Source organism: Leishmania panamensis (assembly GCF_000755165.1).
Source record: "Leishmania panamensis strain MHOM/PA/94/PSC-1 chromosome 7 sequence".
NCBI lineage: Eukaryota > Euglenozoa > Kinetoplastea > Trypanosomatida > Trypanosomatidae > Leishmania > Leishmania panamensis.
In genome coordinates, this window is record NC_025886.1 from 486,917 (window position 1) to 502,456 (window position 15,540).

Here is a 15,540-nt window from a genome sequence, read left to right on the forward strand (position 1 = left end):
TCGCCCGAGCGGTGGTTTGCCGCAGGGACGCACTGCCAGCCACTCTCCTCAGAGCCGCACGAGCGGTGGTTCGCCGCAGGGCCGCCGCCGTTTCTAAATAATCACCGCTGCTAAGTCCAATGTGACACGGAGGTTAAGCGAGGTGAAAGGCACAGGAGAGCTCGTGGCATTGGAAGCGACTGAGATGGTGGATGGGGAAGGTCTGCAAAGTTTCAATGCGCCCTCCTCCCTCTGCGCGCCCTTGTTATCTATCCTTCTCTTCGTCTGTGCGTGTGAGCGTCTCTTGTCCATCTCGCCCACAGAGCCTACCCCCTACCCCCTCTCTTCCCCCCCTTCTCCCTCCCTATGCCAGCCACTACTGCTGTGGTCCTCGTCGCTCTGTTCTTCCGGCCCCTCCCCCATTTCTAACGTGTAAGGGCGCCCTCTCTTATCGTTTCCGCTCGTTTTCACAGCGCTCTGGTTGCTGCGGTGGCGCGTTTCTTCGAAGTTGACGTGTTGAGCCTACCGTGGAAGGAGGCGGGTGTGGGTGTCTGCACACCCGCCTCTCCCTCTCTCCCGGCCTGCTGTGTGGCAGTGTAAGGGTCTTCTTCGGTGTGTCTCTCCTGATGGACGTTCGTGCCTCCTCCGGCTTCTCCTCTCCTCCCTCGGTGTCGGTCTCCCTCTTCGCCACGTCTTATGCTGCCTTTCTTCACCGCGGCCTCTATAAGACGACCGGCAACGGAAGGGGGCGAGGGGAGAGAGGAGAGGCAGAGAAGCCCCGAGACGCTGGTGAGGGTGGGGGCGATGTCGAGCCTCAGCGCATGGGTCGTTGCTGTTGTTTGCGTGTGTGTACCTGGGGCGTGTGCGGGTGTGTGGGCACCCTCTCCCCTGGTGCATGCCAGGAGGCTCACCGTGTATTCCCATCGTTGTTGTAGTAATTGTTCAGAAGTTCCCTGCATCGTCCGCTGTCTGCAGCCGCCATCTCCCTTCACCCCTCCCACAGTCGTGCATGTCTGGTGGACGGGAGAGGAGGGAGGAGTAAATAATCCCCAGAGGGAGTGTGAATTGCCGTGAAATGCAAGGGACCCCCAACACACAACACCAACTCATAGCCCCATCGTACCAAGTCGGAGCGGAATGGCGTTCAATGTTGGTGGCAGAGGGCGCATTGGCTCAGCTCTGTCACTCCATCGTCGCATGAGCAACGCATGATAACGAAAAGCGTACGGAAAAGGCGGCAAGGAGGAGAGAGGGGGGGGGCGACATCATGAGGCGGCCCACCCTGTACGGAAAAGGCGGCGAGGAATGGGCGGGGGAGGGTAAGGAGAGAGTCGTTCTGTGCAGGGTCTTAGTTTTGTCTGTGTGATGCTGTACAGAGAGGTGACGACGTCGGGGAGGAGTCAGTGAGGCGGCGGGCTACACCGTTCATCCCCACACCATCCTTTTCCCACCCCCCTCCTGCTGCTCTTCTGCCCTCTTAAAGTTTGTCGCTGCTTCCCCCGCGTGCCGCTCGCCCTCAAAGCGTCTTCCGTCTCGCCCTTTCGCTCTACTGTCCCCCTCCCCTCCCCCCCTCGCGTTCCTCTCGGTTCTACTCGCCTCTTTCCTTTGCCGCTTCATGCCGGTGTGACGGTGCCCCGGGTCTTCTGCGTCGGAGTCGTGACTTCTCCGCGGTTCCGAATGCACCCCAGAAACACCCACACCCACACCCACACAACATCATGACTGAGCTAGTTAACCCCAACCCCATCGTGTTCGAGCCCACGCATGATCCGCTCAAAGGCCGCACCAATGCAGAGCGCGCGGCTGAGGACGACGAGGATGCGGAGGACCCCATTGACGCGTGGGAGGTGTTTGAGCTAATCCGCCGCATACGCGACCCTGAGCACCCCAACTCGCTCGAGCAGCTGAAAGTCGTCGAGCCCTCGCTCATCAACGTGAATTGGAAGAAGCGGCACATCCGCGTTCTCTTCACCCCAACGGTGCCGCATTGCAGCCTGACCACGCTTATCGGTCTGAGCATCCGTCTGCAGCTCGAGCGATCGCTACCCGAGTACACGAAGATCGACATCTACGTCACCCCCGGCACCCATGAACAGGAGGAGCAGGTGAATAAGCAGCTGAATGATAAGGAGCGGGTGGCGGCTGCGCTGGAGAACCGGAATCTGCTGAACGTGGTGGAGTCGTGCATAAATGGGCTTGATGAGTAACGAGGTTGTGTCTCCCCTTAAGGGAGGGGGGGGCAGTGACGGTAGTGCTGACTGTGGCTGTGGCCTGGTGGTTGTCTGCCAGACACAGACCATGAGAGTTGTGCGACAGCGGTGCTGTGTCACGCCTACTTTTTAGGGGCTCTCCCGTTCCCTTTTCGTCCACCCCAACCACTTCTGTCTGCGCTTATAGACGTAGCGCATGCGTCCGTGGGGCGTAGAGGGGCGTGTGTGTGTATGTGTGTGGTTACAGAGTGGAGCGTGGATTATCAGGTGCGAGAATGCGCATGGTGCCCCTTTCTCCTGCCTTTAGCTTTTTCAAAAGGGCGGGCAAAGTGAGAGTCGTTTGACCGCAGTCACCTCATGTGACAGCGGTGCTGCCTGTTGGTCTGTCTGTGCGTGCTGATGCTGATCTGCACATGCTTGCACATTTTTCCTTTTCGAAGTGTCTCGAGGCCCCAGTGCGAGCACCCACTCGCTCCCCTTCCCCCCGACCCAGCCATTACCTCTTTGGCCTCAAGCGGTCGCGCACTAGGCAGAGGCCGCAGATGATGTTTGCGTCTTTTCGCCCTTGCAGACGCCCTCCCTCGCCCTCCCCCCACCGCTTTGCGTGTTGCCGCCTCACGCCTCTTTTCCTTGTCGGCCCCTCTCCTGTCGCCGAATTTGCCTTTCAACAACTCCATCCTTCCCTCTCAACACAACCCTCTTTGACTGCTCCTGGCTGGGCAGTGCGCTGCGCGTTGAGGGATCTCACCGCGCGTGCGCAGACTTCACGTTCTCCGATTAGCACACTTATCGAGGCGCACATTCTCGAGCTAAGGCGGAGCGTGTGCGCGTGCGTCAGGGACGTGGCAGGTGTCCAGTCTCTCTTTCTCTCGCGCTACTAAGCCGCAGCTTCTACTACGCCCCCCCTTTTGTCTGTAGTGCACCGCTTTTGAGTGTCAATTCTTCACGCTAGAGGTCATTTTCACCCCCTTCTGTGCATATCCCTCCCCCTTCCCCCCCCCTCAGCGCATTGATGGGGTGTCCTTGCGCACACTGTCGCCCTGCATCCCCTCTTTTCTCCCCACCACCGTCACCTCTCGTTCCCTATGCGTGGTGAAACACATAGATGCACCTCAAACGCCCTATACCCCGACGCACGTCTGCTTGCACCCCCCATACACCTGCCCCTTCCTCCCCCCGCACTTACAACCGGCGATCCGCAGTACGATAGGGATGGATGCATTAGCTGTTCAGCACTCCTCGCAGCAAACGAATAGCAGCACGCCTGGCTCCCACGTTCTCTTACCCGACAACGACGATCGCCGCGATCCATATCTCCTCCCTATCATCTTCCCGCCCAATAGCATCGACTCAACCTCTCCTGCACCGTTGCCTTCGATGCGGCACAACGGGCTTGCGTCGTCTGCTTCGCACCCGCGTATCACCGACGACTGGGACGCCTCCGCTCAGAGTCAGACGTCGACCTCATCGGCCTCGTCGCTCTTCACGTGCTCGAGCGCTCCGCTTTTAGGCTCGGAGGCACGCAGCAGCGTTCTCCTAGGCGATACACGAGCCACGAGAGACATGGAGGGAGTCGCCATACCTGACTCCACTGCCGTGGGAGGTGCATTCTCACCGCGACACGGTGTTGTCGTACACCCTTCGACTCAGCCGATAACAAAGTGCGTACCGGAACTCACCGCCGCAGAGAAAGGCCCGGAGACGGAGGAGGTACAGAGCTGCATGACACTGTCGTCTACCGCAAGTTCTCCAGAGGCGTTTCCTCTGACAGAAGCGGCGCCACCGCCGCCACAGCAGCCGTGGGTGCTTCTCTCATCGTCCAGCAACGAAGGCCACTACGGGCAGCATAAGGATGATGAGGTCGCGCAACTGCTCTCCTGTAGCAGCTCCGTCCCAAGCCTCCCCACAGTGCTCACCTCGTCTGCGATGTTTGGCGGGACCGCCGTCGATGAGCCATCCTCCCTGAGCCCGGCGCCGTTTAAACCTTCGGCCGCGACGGCGACAGCCATGGTGGTGTGTCGCACCAGAGCACTGAGCGACGCTGAACAGCCAGATGTGCAGCGCGACGTTCATGCCCGGCTCTACATGCCACTCGGGTCGGACTTCACCGGTGGGTTCACCGACCGTACGGCTGCCCCTCCGCCAACTTCAACTAGAGACGCGCAGCATCGCTGCTCGCTGCCTTCATCAGAGGAGCGCGCTCCACTACTGGACGGCATGGGTTCCAATGATAAAGAGGCCGTGGAGACGGCGCCAGCAGCTCCGCCAGCCACCACCACGAACACAGCAGCAGAGCCGGCGCTGTCGAGTGAGCAGCGCTACGCCTTCCATGTGACGGTTAAGGAGCACCACAGCGCCTTTATCACTGGCGGCGCCGGAACGGGCAAGTCGCACCTGCTTCGCACCATAATTCGTGCCTTACCTGCCTCTTCTACCTTCATCACCGCGACGACAGGCATTGCCTCTCTCAACCTCAGCGGCTCGACGCTGCACAGCTTCGCCGGCTGCGGCATTCCCAACCGCAGCAGCACGCGCGACAGCCTACTGAGCAGTGTTCTCAGCAAGCAGCGCTGTGTGCGCAGCTGGCGCATTTGCCGCGTACTTATCATCGACGAGGTGTCCATGCTGGAGCCAAGTTTCTTTGGCCTGATTGACTACATTGCCCGACACGTGCGCAACCGCCCGCACGAGCCGTTCGGCGGCATCCAGCTGATCCTCTCGGGTGACTTTCTCCAGCTCCCGCCAGTGTCGCGCGAGCGGCGCGACAGCAGCCCGCAGTTCTGCTTCGAGACGGAGTCGTGGTGGAAGGTTAACCCAACTGTATGTCTCCTCTCAACGCCGTTCCGCCAACGCAACCTGCGCTTCTTTGCCATCTTGAATGAGATGCGCTTTGGGGAATTGCAGCCGGACTCAGTCGAGCTGCTCTACTCAATGGACACGACAGAGCGGGTGCACTTTGTGCGACGCACAGACGTCACCGCGAGTTTGAAGATGGGGAGCGGTGATGGCCCATCGGTGGTGCGTGTAGGCCACAAGCGGGGCGCCGATGTGAGCGCGGAGGCTGTCGCACGCGGCGCAGCCACTTGCAAGACGGAAGTGTCGTCCAGGAGTATTCAGCAGACGCGGCTGGAGCTTGTCAACGGCGCCGGCCGTGCCATTGATGCTCCGTTCGATGGCTACACAATCCTCCGTGCCACCCGCGCCGAGGTGGACGCGGAAAATCAGAAGTACTACCACCAGCTCACCACCGAGGAATTCGTGTACCGAGGCTTCCACACAGGCAGGGGTGCCTTCCCGGATGGCGCGCTGGCGAAGGTCGTGCAACTGCGCAAGGGCTGTCGTGTTATGCTCATCAAGAACTTCGACTCTCGGTTGGGGCTCGTTAACGGCAGCACCGGCACTGTCACTGACTTTGTCAGCTTCGCCGGCGGCTACTACTTCAAAGCACAGGGCATCTGCGCCGACGACGCACGCTCCATCTGTGTTGGGCGAGGCAACGACATGGATCAACGGCACACAATGCTGCCTGTGGTAGCCTTTGACCTGCGCCGCGCTGATGGCACCGTGACCTCACGTGAGCTCGTTGTGGAGCCGCAGGAGTGGAAGGAGATGCTTGGATCGCGCGAGGTGGCGCGCTCGGTGCAGATCCCGCTCATCCTCGCCTACGCCATCACCATACACAAGTCGCAGGGGATGTCGCTGACGCAGGTGGATATCGACTTCCAGAATGTATTTGAGTCTGGTCAGTCGTACGTGGCGCTTTCAAGGTGCACCGATATGGCCTACGTGCGACTGCACGGGTTCGATGCGCATCGCGTCAGCACAAACGCCACTGCTCTTGCGTACTACAAGGCGCTGGCTCTTCAGCAGGAGCGGCTGCGCTGGCGTCGTACTCATGTGCCACAGGTGGTGGCTGCCGAGGAGGCAGTAGAGGCGTTCAGCTGCACACCGTACAGGTATGCGCTTCCAAGCGAAGCCCAGACGCTGGCACGACCCAGGAGAGAGGATCGCACGACAGGGTTCATCTCCACCTCCAATACGATCTCCTCCACGTCCTCGTCCACGTCGTCTAGCTGCGACTCCTCGTCTGACAGGGCCGGTCTGCAACCCAGGGACCTCGACGACGAGGACGTGGTCCCCAAGAGCGAGGGGAGGAGAGAGAGACACGGCGGCAACGACGGCGAAGGATGTACACGAAGGGGGTGCGAAAAGCTCCACCGGCGCTGGGATCGAGGAGGCTGTGCATGGACGGACAATCATCGTGAGCCGCACATGCGCGCGTACGCGCATGACGGGCTTGGCGAAGAACCGAATGATAGCAGCGACAATGGGGGTGACGGCATGAACGAGACGATGCGGTTAGACAAGCTGCGGCGCCGCATCACCCCACTACTGGCGATGGCGGCCATGGTGAAGCACCTTGTCACACGGCAAGCGATGCCACTACATTGCGTCTGCAACTCGCGCATCGTCGTCGATATGCACGCACTATTTCAGCTGGTGACGGGGCCGGAGTCGTCAGCGGCGTTCGATGTGCTCTTTGCCGAGCACGACAACATGATGCGGGTGCCGCTGTGCGTCCACACACTCGTCACGGAGGCCGCGTCATACCGGAGCTGCTCAGAATCCCTCAACCCATTGACGCCACCCCATCTGCCCGTGGCGAGTTCAAACAGCCGTCTCGGTGACGCTCTCGTGGGCTACAACGCCTTCCGAGTAGACTCAGGTGGCGCGAAGTACGAGTCGGCGGATGCCCCGCTGCTTGCAGCCTCCTACGTGGCAGCCGAGGCTCTTGCGGTGATGGAGCGGGCTAAGCAGGACTTTATCCTTGATGTGCAGCGACCGGAGCAAACGTGCGCGCTGCCGGAGCCGAACCCCAGCTGGCGGAGGTTCACGGAGGTGTTGCCGCTGCTCTGCCGTCGAGCGGTGGAGGCTCAAGTGAACGGTGGGGCAAGGCTCACTGCTGCGAATGAGGCGGATGATACGTGCGACGAAGTGGATTTCATCCTCAATCGCGACCCCCGCGAGGCTCTCCACCACCGCGCTATCCTCGAGTACACCATGTACCTGCAGGCCACCTTCGGCCAAGGTGTCGTTATTTGCACCGACTCCGTCCTACTGGCCGCGTACGCCTTCGCGTGGGGGCTGCGCGTGGTGTCCATCGACTACCTGTGCAGCCGGAACAGCGGCGGCGATGGGGTGGTTGCCTGATGGGGCTGAGGGAGTGTGTGTGGGGGGTGGGGGGTGGGGTGACCGGCTGTTCGCCACGGAATATCCAACACGCAGACACAAACACACGGACACGGGGAAAGCCTGGCGCATAGCTTGAGGGTTAAGCAGCTCGGTGGTTTCATGAGTGCCAACGACTAACGCGGGAGGCCACTGTCCATGCGTGTATCTCTCAGTGTTGGACTGGTCTGCTGCTCGTGGGATCTCCTCCCTTTCCTTTTCCCTCTGTGCGGATTGGCGTCTCTCTCTCTCTCTCTGCCTCTCTCACGCAGCAAAGCACTTGCACAGGCCCATCCGCGTCATTGCAGCGCAGGACGTGGTACGACGACTTTTCCACTCTCGTGCAGATGGTGATAGCGCATCTAGCAACAAACGACGTCTCATCACTTCTCGACTATCACCATCATCCCTTCTGCGGTCACACGACCATGATGCTGACCACATACACACGCGCGCATGTCTGCGCTGCACTACACACGCATCCAGAGCACTGTAGACACCCCCTCACTCTCTTTTCCTACCCCTGTTCTATACGGCTGCTACTCCTCACGGACAATTTCATCGAGGATTACGTCATCGACTCATAAGCAACGGAGAAAATCAACTTCAGCATCTCTTCATCTCACCCCCCCCCCCCACTCAGACTCATCCCAACCCCACACCACCCACACGCCAATGACCACCCCATGTTGGCAGACGAGCCACCTGCTCATTAAGCACAGCGGCAGCCGCAACCCTGTGTCCCGCCGCACCGGGATGCCCACCACCTTATCTTACGACGAAGCCGCCGCAGAGCTGCAGCAGTGGCGTCAATCCATCGAAGATGGCAAGATGACCTTTGAGGATGCCGCTCGTCAGCGCAGCGACTGCGGCAGCTACGTCCGCGGCGGTGACCTTGGCGTCTTTGGTCCTGGGGAGATGATGAAACCCTTTGAGGATGCCACGAAGGGGCTGGAGGTGGGCCAGATGAGCGACCTTGTTGCGACGGATAGCGGCGTGCACCTCATCAAGCGGATTGCGTGACGCAGCACAGCTGTTTCCGCTGTGTGTGTGTTTGTGAGAGCGGCTCGGGTAAAATCGCGTTGTGCTTTAAGGACGCCCATCCACACCCACACAGACAGGCGACGAGGGGGTGGGCGGAGGAGGAGGGCGGAGTCAGAGAGTGTGCCAACGCCACTGATATATTTCCGTGTGCCTGCACAGGTGGGGGAGGTGGGGGTGAGGGAAACGGCAGACAACCACTCACGCTGTTCACCCTCCCCTCTCTCTTCGCTGGCTGTCATTCGCCCCCTTCCTCGTTTGCCCTCTTTCCTCAAACACTCGCATACTCCTTTTCCTCTTGGTAAAATCACCTACGTGACGATGAGAGCGCACCCCTCAGTGCGTGGTGTCTCAGGGCTCAGCACCCCCCCACTCGGTGTGGGGAGGCCAGGCAGCCCCCGCCATTCCTGTCAGTGCCGAGCCACTTCTGGTGCTGACGGGGCCCAACGCCTGCGGTGTGGGGGAGGTCCGAGCGGTGTCTCGCTGCTGACGTCGACGGTGAGGGCCTGGATGGCGCTGCGTCGGAGCGACCTGCGGGAGTGAGCAGGTGTGTGCCACCCATATTATGATGGGCGGCGTGCCAGGGGGTGGGGCGGGGCGTACGCGTCTCCCCCGGCCCTCGCCGCTCAGTGGCGTGGCGAGACTGGGTGTGTCTCACCTCCCGAGGGGTGCGCCACTGGGCAGCGCAGTGGGAGGGGACTGTGGAGCGACCAGCGGAGCGGGTGGCTGTGTGGAGTCCGAGGCGGAGGGCCGTGCTGAGACGACTGGGTGCGCGCACTGCTGTAGGGTGGGTGTCTACGCCTGCTTTGCGCCACGTGCATGGCACCTGTGGCAGGCCGGTGGTGGTCGTGGTCGTGGTGGTGGGATGGGCTCTCGTGCTGCTGTATGGCGGCGAGAGGACACAGTGAACGGGCGAAAATTGTCAGCGCTGTTTTTTCTATATCGTGTGGCGGTGAATTCGATGTCGCCGGGGGTGACCGCGACGTTGGCGCCCACCGACAAGTAACGTACGGAAAGGCACAGGGGCAGGGGCGTATACATGCGATTTTGTCTGCCCCCCTCTCTCTTTCTGGCTGCCACTCCCTGCGGATCGCTAGCCGTGTACCCGCCTCTCTCGCCTATTGCATGCTTGTTCTCATGTACCTGTTCTCTAGTACCCAAGAGAGAGTGAGCGAGAGCGAAGGCAGTTCGGCGTAGTGACAGCGTGAGATGAACTCCAGAGCGCGTCTCATATGTTGCCCCTCATGCCAGTAATGCCCTCTTCCTCATTGCTGCTTCGCTTTTACCCCTACGCTCTGTCATCCTCTCCTCCGTCCTCCCGCATTTGTTGGTCGTGTTTTGCCACTGTGCTGCACCACGGCTGCCATGTGTAGCGCGTAGCGCTGAGCGGTCGCTCTCTCTGTGCGAAGGCGCTTCTTCGATGGCGAAGTTCGTACGTATGTGGGCCCTCGCTTTCCACTCGCACGCACCACAGCCTATTTTGCTGTTGCCCTGAGGCTGAGATCTTGAAGGAAACGCAGAGGAGCAGCACGCCTTCTGTGGATGTTGGAGCTGTGCTTCTATGCATGGTCACGCACCTCTTCTCCGCACTGCTCACCCCTTCCCGCTCTCCTCCTCCTGTAGCTCAGATGGTGCATCATGTGGAGTCTGGAGCTACCCCTCACTCACACCTGTTCTCTGCTCTGGCCTAACTGAAGGGGGGGGGCGGAGATTTCCTACGCACTACAGCTCTGTTGCGACCTGTGTAGCCGATGCCTGCTCACTCGCTGCGCTCTACGGCTACAGTGGCACCGTCCGCGGCACAGGCGGCATAGATTCAGTTACTGGAGTTACAGCTGCGATCGTTGAGGACAGAGCAGGGCCACTACCGCCGGCACTACGATGAGCTGGAGCGAGTGTGCTGGGATATGCTGAAGGACTGGGTGGAAGAAGAGGGGAGTGGTGCGCTTGCATCAACGAGACTAGTGTGGTTGCCTCCTGCAGGTGGCGCCCTTTTTGCTGGCTTTGTTGTCTCCGCCACCGTTACTTTCACGACTCGTGGCCGCTCCGCCTGCGAACATTGGAGGGCAAAGGTTGAGCTCCCCCCGACCTCAGTCTCCTTTGCTGAGCCACTCCCGCTCCCTTCTCCGTATAGAAAGGCGACTTCGGCAAGAATCTCATTTTCTCAGAGAACAACCCAACCTCACTCCAGCGGCTTCTCTCCGCCGTTCCAGCGCAACACAATCTCATCGCCAAGTCCGAACCCATGTTTGCGTCAGTCTGGTGAGGTGGATGTACTCTCGGTGCAAGAGGCACAACTGTTGTTCAGTCGACTGTGCACGCTGCCCCAGTGGGTAGGTGATCTAGCAACCAGTTTCTCGGCAGCCCCATCGTCGGCAGTAGCGGTGGCCGTGCCCTTAGCGACTCGAGTGCTGCGTGCTCAGCGTCCCCGCTATCAGCGTGTAAGTTACCGCAGAGACGTGTCACGGCGCTCAGGCTGCACCGCACAGTAGATGACTTGTTCATGCTCTTCATCCAGCTGCAGACGACGCTGACGGACACTGTGTAGTGCACAAGGCGGCCACCCTCCTGCGCTCTCCACCCCTCCCCACACGTATCGCGACCACGGCATGGGGTTGGTGCGACTGCGAGCCATCAATCAGCAGCTGCGGGGGTACAAGCAGTCGCACTGGGCTATCGGAGAGGACATCGACGTTGCCAGCCTGCGATGGAACCACAGCACCTCGTCGTGCTGGGCTGCTGCTATCATCGCGGTCGCCACCACCACCTCCGGGCTATGTGGCCTCTCAACAAGTCGGCTCTTTCGGTTGCTCTTTGTGGACGGTGAGGGCGACCATGTTGGGTCGCACCCCCCCACCCCTTCCGCTTCTCCCCCAACTACGTTTTTCTGCTCTTTCCGGCCCTCGCCTCTCTCGCTGTGTCCGTGTTGGGGGAGTGCACGTGGCTGCAGCAGCGCCACTCGAGTAGAGACACTGGCGGGAAACGAGAGAAGGACGAGGAGAACAAGGCGGAAAGCGCAACAGTGACGACTCGTGACGTTGTTGTACCCCAGCGCTCTATCGGTACTCTCTCCACCACCTCCTCCCTTTGTTTGGTATCCCACACCTCCACACGTCCTTCTGTGTATCGTCGTTAGCCTTGTACCGGTGCAAATTCCACCACCGCCATCGTCTTCTGCACGTCGCACAGCGCACGGGCGATGCGGTGCGCGACGCGCATTAGCCGCTCCCCGCTGAACAGCGCGGCTTGCAGCCCCGGAAGCGCATGTTTTGGGGTGTCCACTCTCCGCGCCGTTGGTGCCATCCACGGCGTTCAAGTGGGGAGCTTCAGCCTCACCGCCGGCGTCTCGGCGGGGCTACAATGCACCCTGAGCACGTCGAGCTTCTTTCCTGTGGACTGCCGAGACTGTGGCGCTTGCGCGCCGCCGTTGCCCGCAGAGCCGGCAGAGTTGGACGTACCGGGAGTCGCGCCCCCGCCGAAGATGTCGACTGGGGGTAACGTGTACACCCTGCACGTCGTTGGCCCCACTGCGTTCATCGCTGAGGCCGCCGAGGTGCTCGGTGACGATGTCCTCGTTGATGTTACTGGCAAATATCATGTGGAGCCGTACACCTTCTGGCGATCCGGTAAGTACGAGTGCCCCACTGTACGTCTCACGTACGATCGTCTCCGCAGCACTGCGGACTCACTTCGTATTCTGCGCGCCCCAGACAACACTGTGGCGAGGCAGCGACGCCTCTATCGCGCAATCTTCATGGGCAAGAACGTGTGACATTGCCTCCTCCCATCATGTGTGTGCGTGGGTGCGCGTGGGCTCACGTCACGGAACGCTAAACGCGCACGGGCACCCCTACTCGCACGATCCTCCTCCGGCAGAGGCGCTTTGGCTTGCGCAACATCTGGGGAGGGGGAGAGACCACTGCTGTCGCTGCTGCCCCCACGACTCTACCCCACGGCTTCTTCTTCCCCTTCCTTCTCGAGCGATGTGGCGCCCGAGGGGTTTGTTTCGCTGTTGTTTCTTCGTTGTGCAGCGGCCCTCTTCGAGGAACGCGCCTTCACGGCATCGTGACCGCATTGACATCACCTCACTGTGGATGCAATGCACGTACCCAACGACTCCCATTCTCTCCCCCTCTCTCCCTCTTATTGCACTTTCACATGCCACTCCGTGCCTGACGTGTTCTGTCGGTGTTTGGGCTCGCTCACGCTGCTTCCCCTTCCGCTGGACCGTAAAGTTCAGCCTAACACTCAGCTCAGATCGTACGAGGGTGGCCCAACCCAGCGCTACAAGCGAGCATCTCATACCCGAGGCTGGAAGAGCACAAAGCAGTTCAACTCGTTCAGTGAAGTCATCGTCGCGCTCCACACTACTACACATTGTAGCAGCAGGCGGGTCTGGGCTAGATTTCACCTGCGCGATGTAGAGGAGACGTAACAGTGATTTACTCAGATACGCACTCCTCCATGAAGGCAGAGAGAGAAAGAGAGAGCGGCACGAGAAGCGAAGAGAAGAGGGTCACTTTCAGTAAACAGCGGGGAGGGTGGCCAGCGGCTCCGTGAGTCACCCATGATACGAAGTGGCCGGCATTCCCGCTGATGGTGAATGCAGTCAGGGGTAGGTCGAGACAGAGAGACAAAGGAAAAGCTTAGCGCAGTGCGCTGGGTGCACCTCAAACTCTCGTCTCCTCCCCTACTCCCGTCCGTCGGCACACATCACTTCAGATGGAGGGGGTACGCGTGTGAGCTGCGCCCCTGTGTGAGTGCCTTGGTTGAGTTTCTCTCACTTCTCTACGGTTTCCGCCTCTCTCATTCACTTTGTCTCACTCGTTCTGTGGCCTGTGCTTGCGTGTTCGTGCACGTATGCCGGCGTTGCAGCAACGCGCGCCTCCGCACACGCACGCTTCAGTACTCTAAGGAGAGGGGCACCCGCATACATACAGCTGTGTCACACAGCGACGCGCGCATGAACGCGTACACACCACCCCCGGTTAGCTCCCCTCTCTTCCTCTCTTTTCATTCTCTCCACTCTTAGTGTAGCACACCATGCCACCGGTGCCGAGGCGTTCAGGCGCCAGCCTCACGACAAGCATGCCGCCGTCACAGGGCGTAAATTTGGGAGTTCGCGACCTGCAGCGTCCGGCAACGTCACCGACGCGCAGGGGCCGCCGTGGTCGGCCTGCTCCTCACTTTCACCCGTTGTACGGCGACGCTGTAACGACTCCAGCCGAAGCAGGCGGGAGTGTCAAGCCGGTCAGAGGCGCAGCAATTAACGACATCACGTCATTATCCGCGCGCAACTTCCCCCACCCTCCTCCATGCCGTGCGGAGTCCTCCGTCAGTGCCTCCGGTCGCCCCCCAGCAGCGCCACCGCTTTCACACCATGGAGGTGCCGCTCAGCTGTTGACGAGGTGGGATGGTAATGGAAGCGCTGCTGCTGTTCCTAGTGCCGCCTCCCCGTGTCTACACGGGCGCGAGGGGTGCCCGTCGTCCACGACTGAGTGCAGTACTTCATCTTCTATTTCCTTTATAGAGGATCGAGCACGATGCTTAGTGCACACCGTAAGCGCGGCGTCGCTCCTGCCGACACCACTGCAGCGCATTCTCGTCGATGTACTGCGCACTCTTCAGCAAGAGCGCGCACAGCTGAGAGGGCAGCGTCCGTGCCGACGGCACTCACGGTCCCTTGGCACTGACATGGGCGCAGGCGTTACCGAGTGTATGGTGGATGCGGCGCAGGCGCCGTCACCTGCGGTGGCCGCAGGCATTTTTTCTGCTTTCCTCACTGCACACCCGGCGGACGGTTCCGCGCTACTCTCCTCCCCAATTCTACTGGTTGGTACAGCGCTCGCTGAGCTTGTTGCCCTTGGCCAGATTGCCTCGTGTGCCATACCCGAACCGCAGCTGCTGTCCTTTCTTGATGTGGCCATCAGCGTAGGCCACCCCGGGGCAATGCACTCTGTGGCCGTCTGTCTGCGCGACGGCACAGTGGGCCTGCAGCGAGACGCAGCATCGAGCGAAACGTGGTTGCGCTGTGCGTCCTCAGCCGGCTATCTTCCTGCTATGCACGAGCTCGGCGAGACCTACGAGCGTGACGCACCCGCGTCCTCCAAGTTGCTTGTTGAGGCGGCGGAAGATGGTGCTGACTGGGGCGAGGCGATGCGGTGGTATCGGCAGGCGGCGGAAGCTGGGTACCCACCATCGCAGCTGAACTTGGGTAAGCTGTTCCTCGTGGCGGCTGAACATGCCCAAAGCGAGGGCTCAGCAGCTGCACCGCAGGTGGCGCATCTGCTCACGGAGGCCAAGCGCTGGCTGCACGCCTGCGCCGCAACCGGCGTAGAGGAGGCGGTGCGCCTCATGGGGCGTATCGAGGGGTGAGGTGCGCGCTAAGGATCCTGCTGCGTGCCCAGTGAGGTTGGCAGTGCTTATTGTGCGTTTGTTTCTGTAGAGAGAGTCGTGCGACGGACGTGCTCACACTTCGTTCGCCGTCCTCTATGTCTTTGCGTTTCTCTCTGCCTTTCGCGCTGCCTCGTCTTCCTCTGGGCATTTCACTCGTGGTAGTTCGTGTTTCCCAGCGTGGAAGCTCGCGGAGGCGCTCTTGCACGCGATGAGAGGGGAAGATGGCGCATGGCACTGCAGAGCACAGAGCACAATGTATACTAAAAGCGCTAAGGACGGGCGCACAGGCGTGTTAGTGTGCTTGTCTGTGTGATTGCCGCTGCAGCGCCGCATCTCGCATGTCCTCATCGTGGGCTCATTCGTGTCTTTCATCACCCCCAACACTTACTCCTCGCTTCGTAACACAGACGCGTGTCTTTGCTCGCTCGTTTCTCTGATTTGAAATGCGCTGCGTGCACACGCAAACGTGCCCACTGACCCCGACACTGTTGTTTGGCAACTTGTTTATTGCTGCTTCTCCCTCTTGAGAGCCGCCGAGTGTTTTTTGGGCGTTCGTGCTCCACGTTCACCAAACTTACCCCCGGCAAACGCGGCTCTTGTGCTGCTCTTGGCCCCCTTTCTGCGCCACGTCTCCCTCTCCTCCTCCTCCTCTCCCCTTCTTTACGGTGTCTCGGTGAGCACCTCG

The 15,540-nt window shown here is 60.5% G+C and overlaps 5 protein-coding genes across 5 annotated transcripts, besides 1 other annotated feature; all 5 read left to right on the forward strand.

The window, feature by feature from the left end:
• Positions 1 to 1,697: 1,697 nt before the first annotated feature.
• LPMP_071070 (hypothetical protein) lies at positions 1,698 to 2,186 on the forward strand (the record flags this gene model as incomplete). Its single annotated transcript, XM_010705812.1, has 1 exon — positions 1,698 to 2,186. The coding sequence occupies one exon, from the start codon at positions 1,698 to 1,700 to the stop codon at positions 2,184 to 2,186; it is 489 nt and encodes a 162-aa protein (XP_010704114.1).
• A 1,215-nt stretch (positions 2,187 to 3,401) lies between these two features.
• Positions 3,402 to 7,400, forward strand: LPMP_071080 (DNA repair and recombination helicase protein PIF7, putative; the record flags this gene model as incomplete). Its single annotated transcript, XM_010705813.1, has 1 exon — positions 3,402 to 7,400. The coding sequence occupies one exon, from the start codon at positions 3,402 to 3,404 to the stop codon at positions 7,398 to 7,400; it is 3,999 nt and encodes a 1,332-aa protein (XP_010704115.1).
• A 693-nt stretch (positions 7,401 to 8,093) lies between these two features.
• On the forward strand, positions 8,094 to 8,441 carry PIN1 (peptidyl-prolyl cis-trans isomerase/rotamase, putative; the record flags this gene model as incomplete). Its single annotated transcript, XM_010705814.1, has 1 exon — positions 8,094 to 8,441. The coding sequence occupies one exon, from the start codon at positions 8,094 to 8,096 to the stop codon at positions 8,439 to 8,441; it is 348 nt and encodes a 115-aa protein (XP_010704116.1).
• Positions 8,442 to 8,775: 334 nt separating this feature from the next.
• Positions 8,776 to 9,368: a repeat region.
• Positions 9,369 to 11,658: 2,290 nt separating this feature from the next.
• LPMP_071100 (hypothetical protein) lies at positions 11,659 to 12,231 on the forward strand (the record flags this gene model as incomplete). The annotated part of the gene is made up of 1 exon (XM_010705815.1): positions 11,659 to 12,231. One exon carries the CDS (start codon positions 11,659 to 11,661, stop codon positions 12,229 to 12,231), a length of 573 nt encoding a protein of 190 aa, XP_010704117.1.
• A 1,271-nt stretch (positions 12,232 to 13,502) lies between these two features.
• On the forward strand, positions 13,503 to 14,834 carry LPMP_071110 (hypothetical protein; the record flags this gene model as incomplete). Its single annotated transcript, XM_010705816.1, has 1 exon — positions 13,503 to 14,834. The coding sequence occupies one exon, from the start codon at positions 13,503 to 13,505 to the stop codon at positions 14,832 to 14,834; it is 1,332 nt and encodes a 443-aa protein (XP_010704118.1).
• Between the last annotated feature and the right edge of the window lie 706 nt (positions 14,835 to 15,540).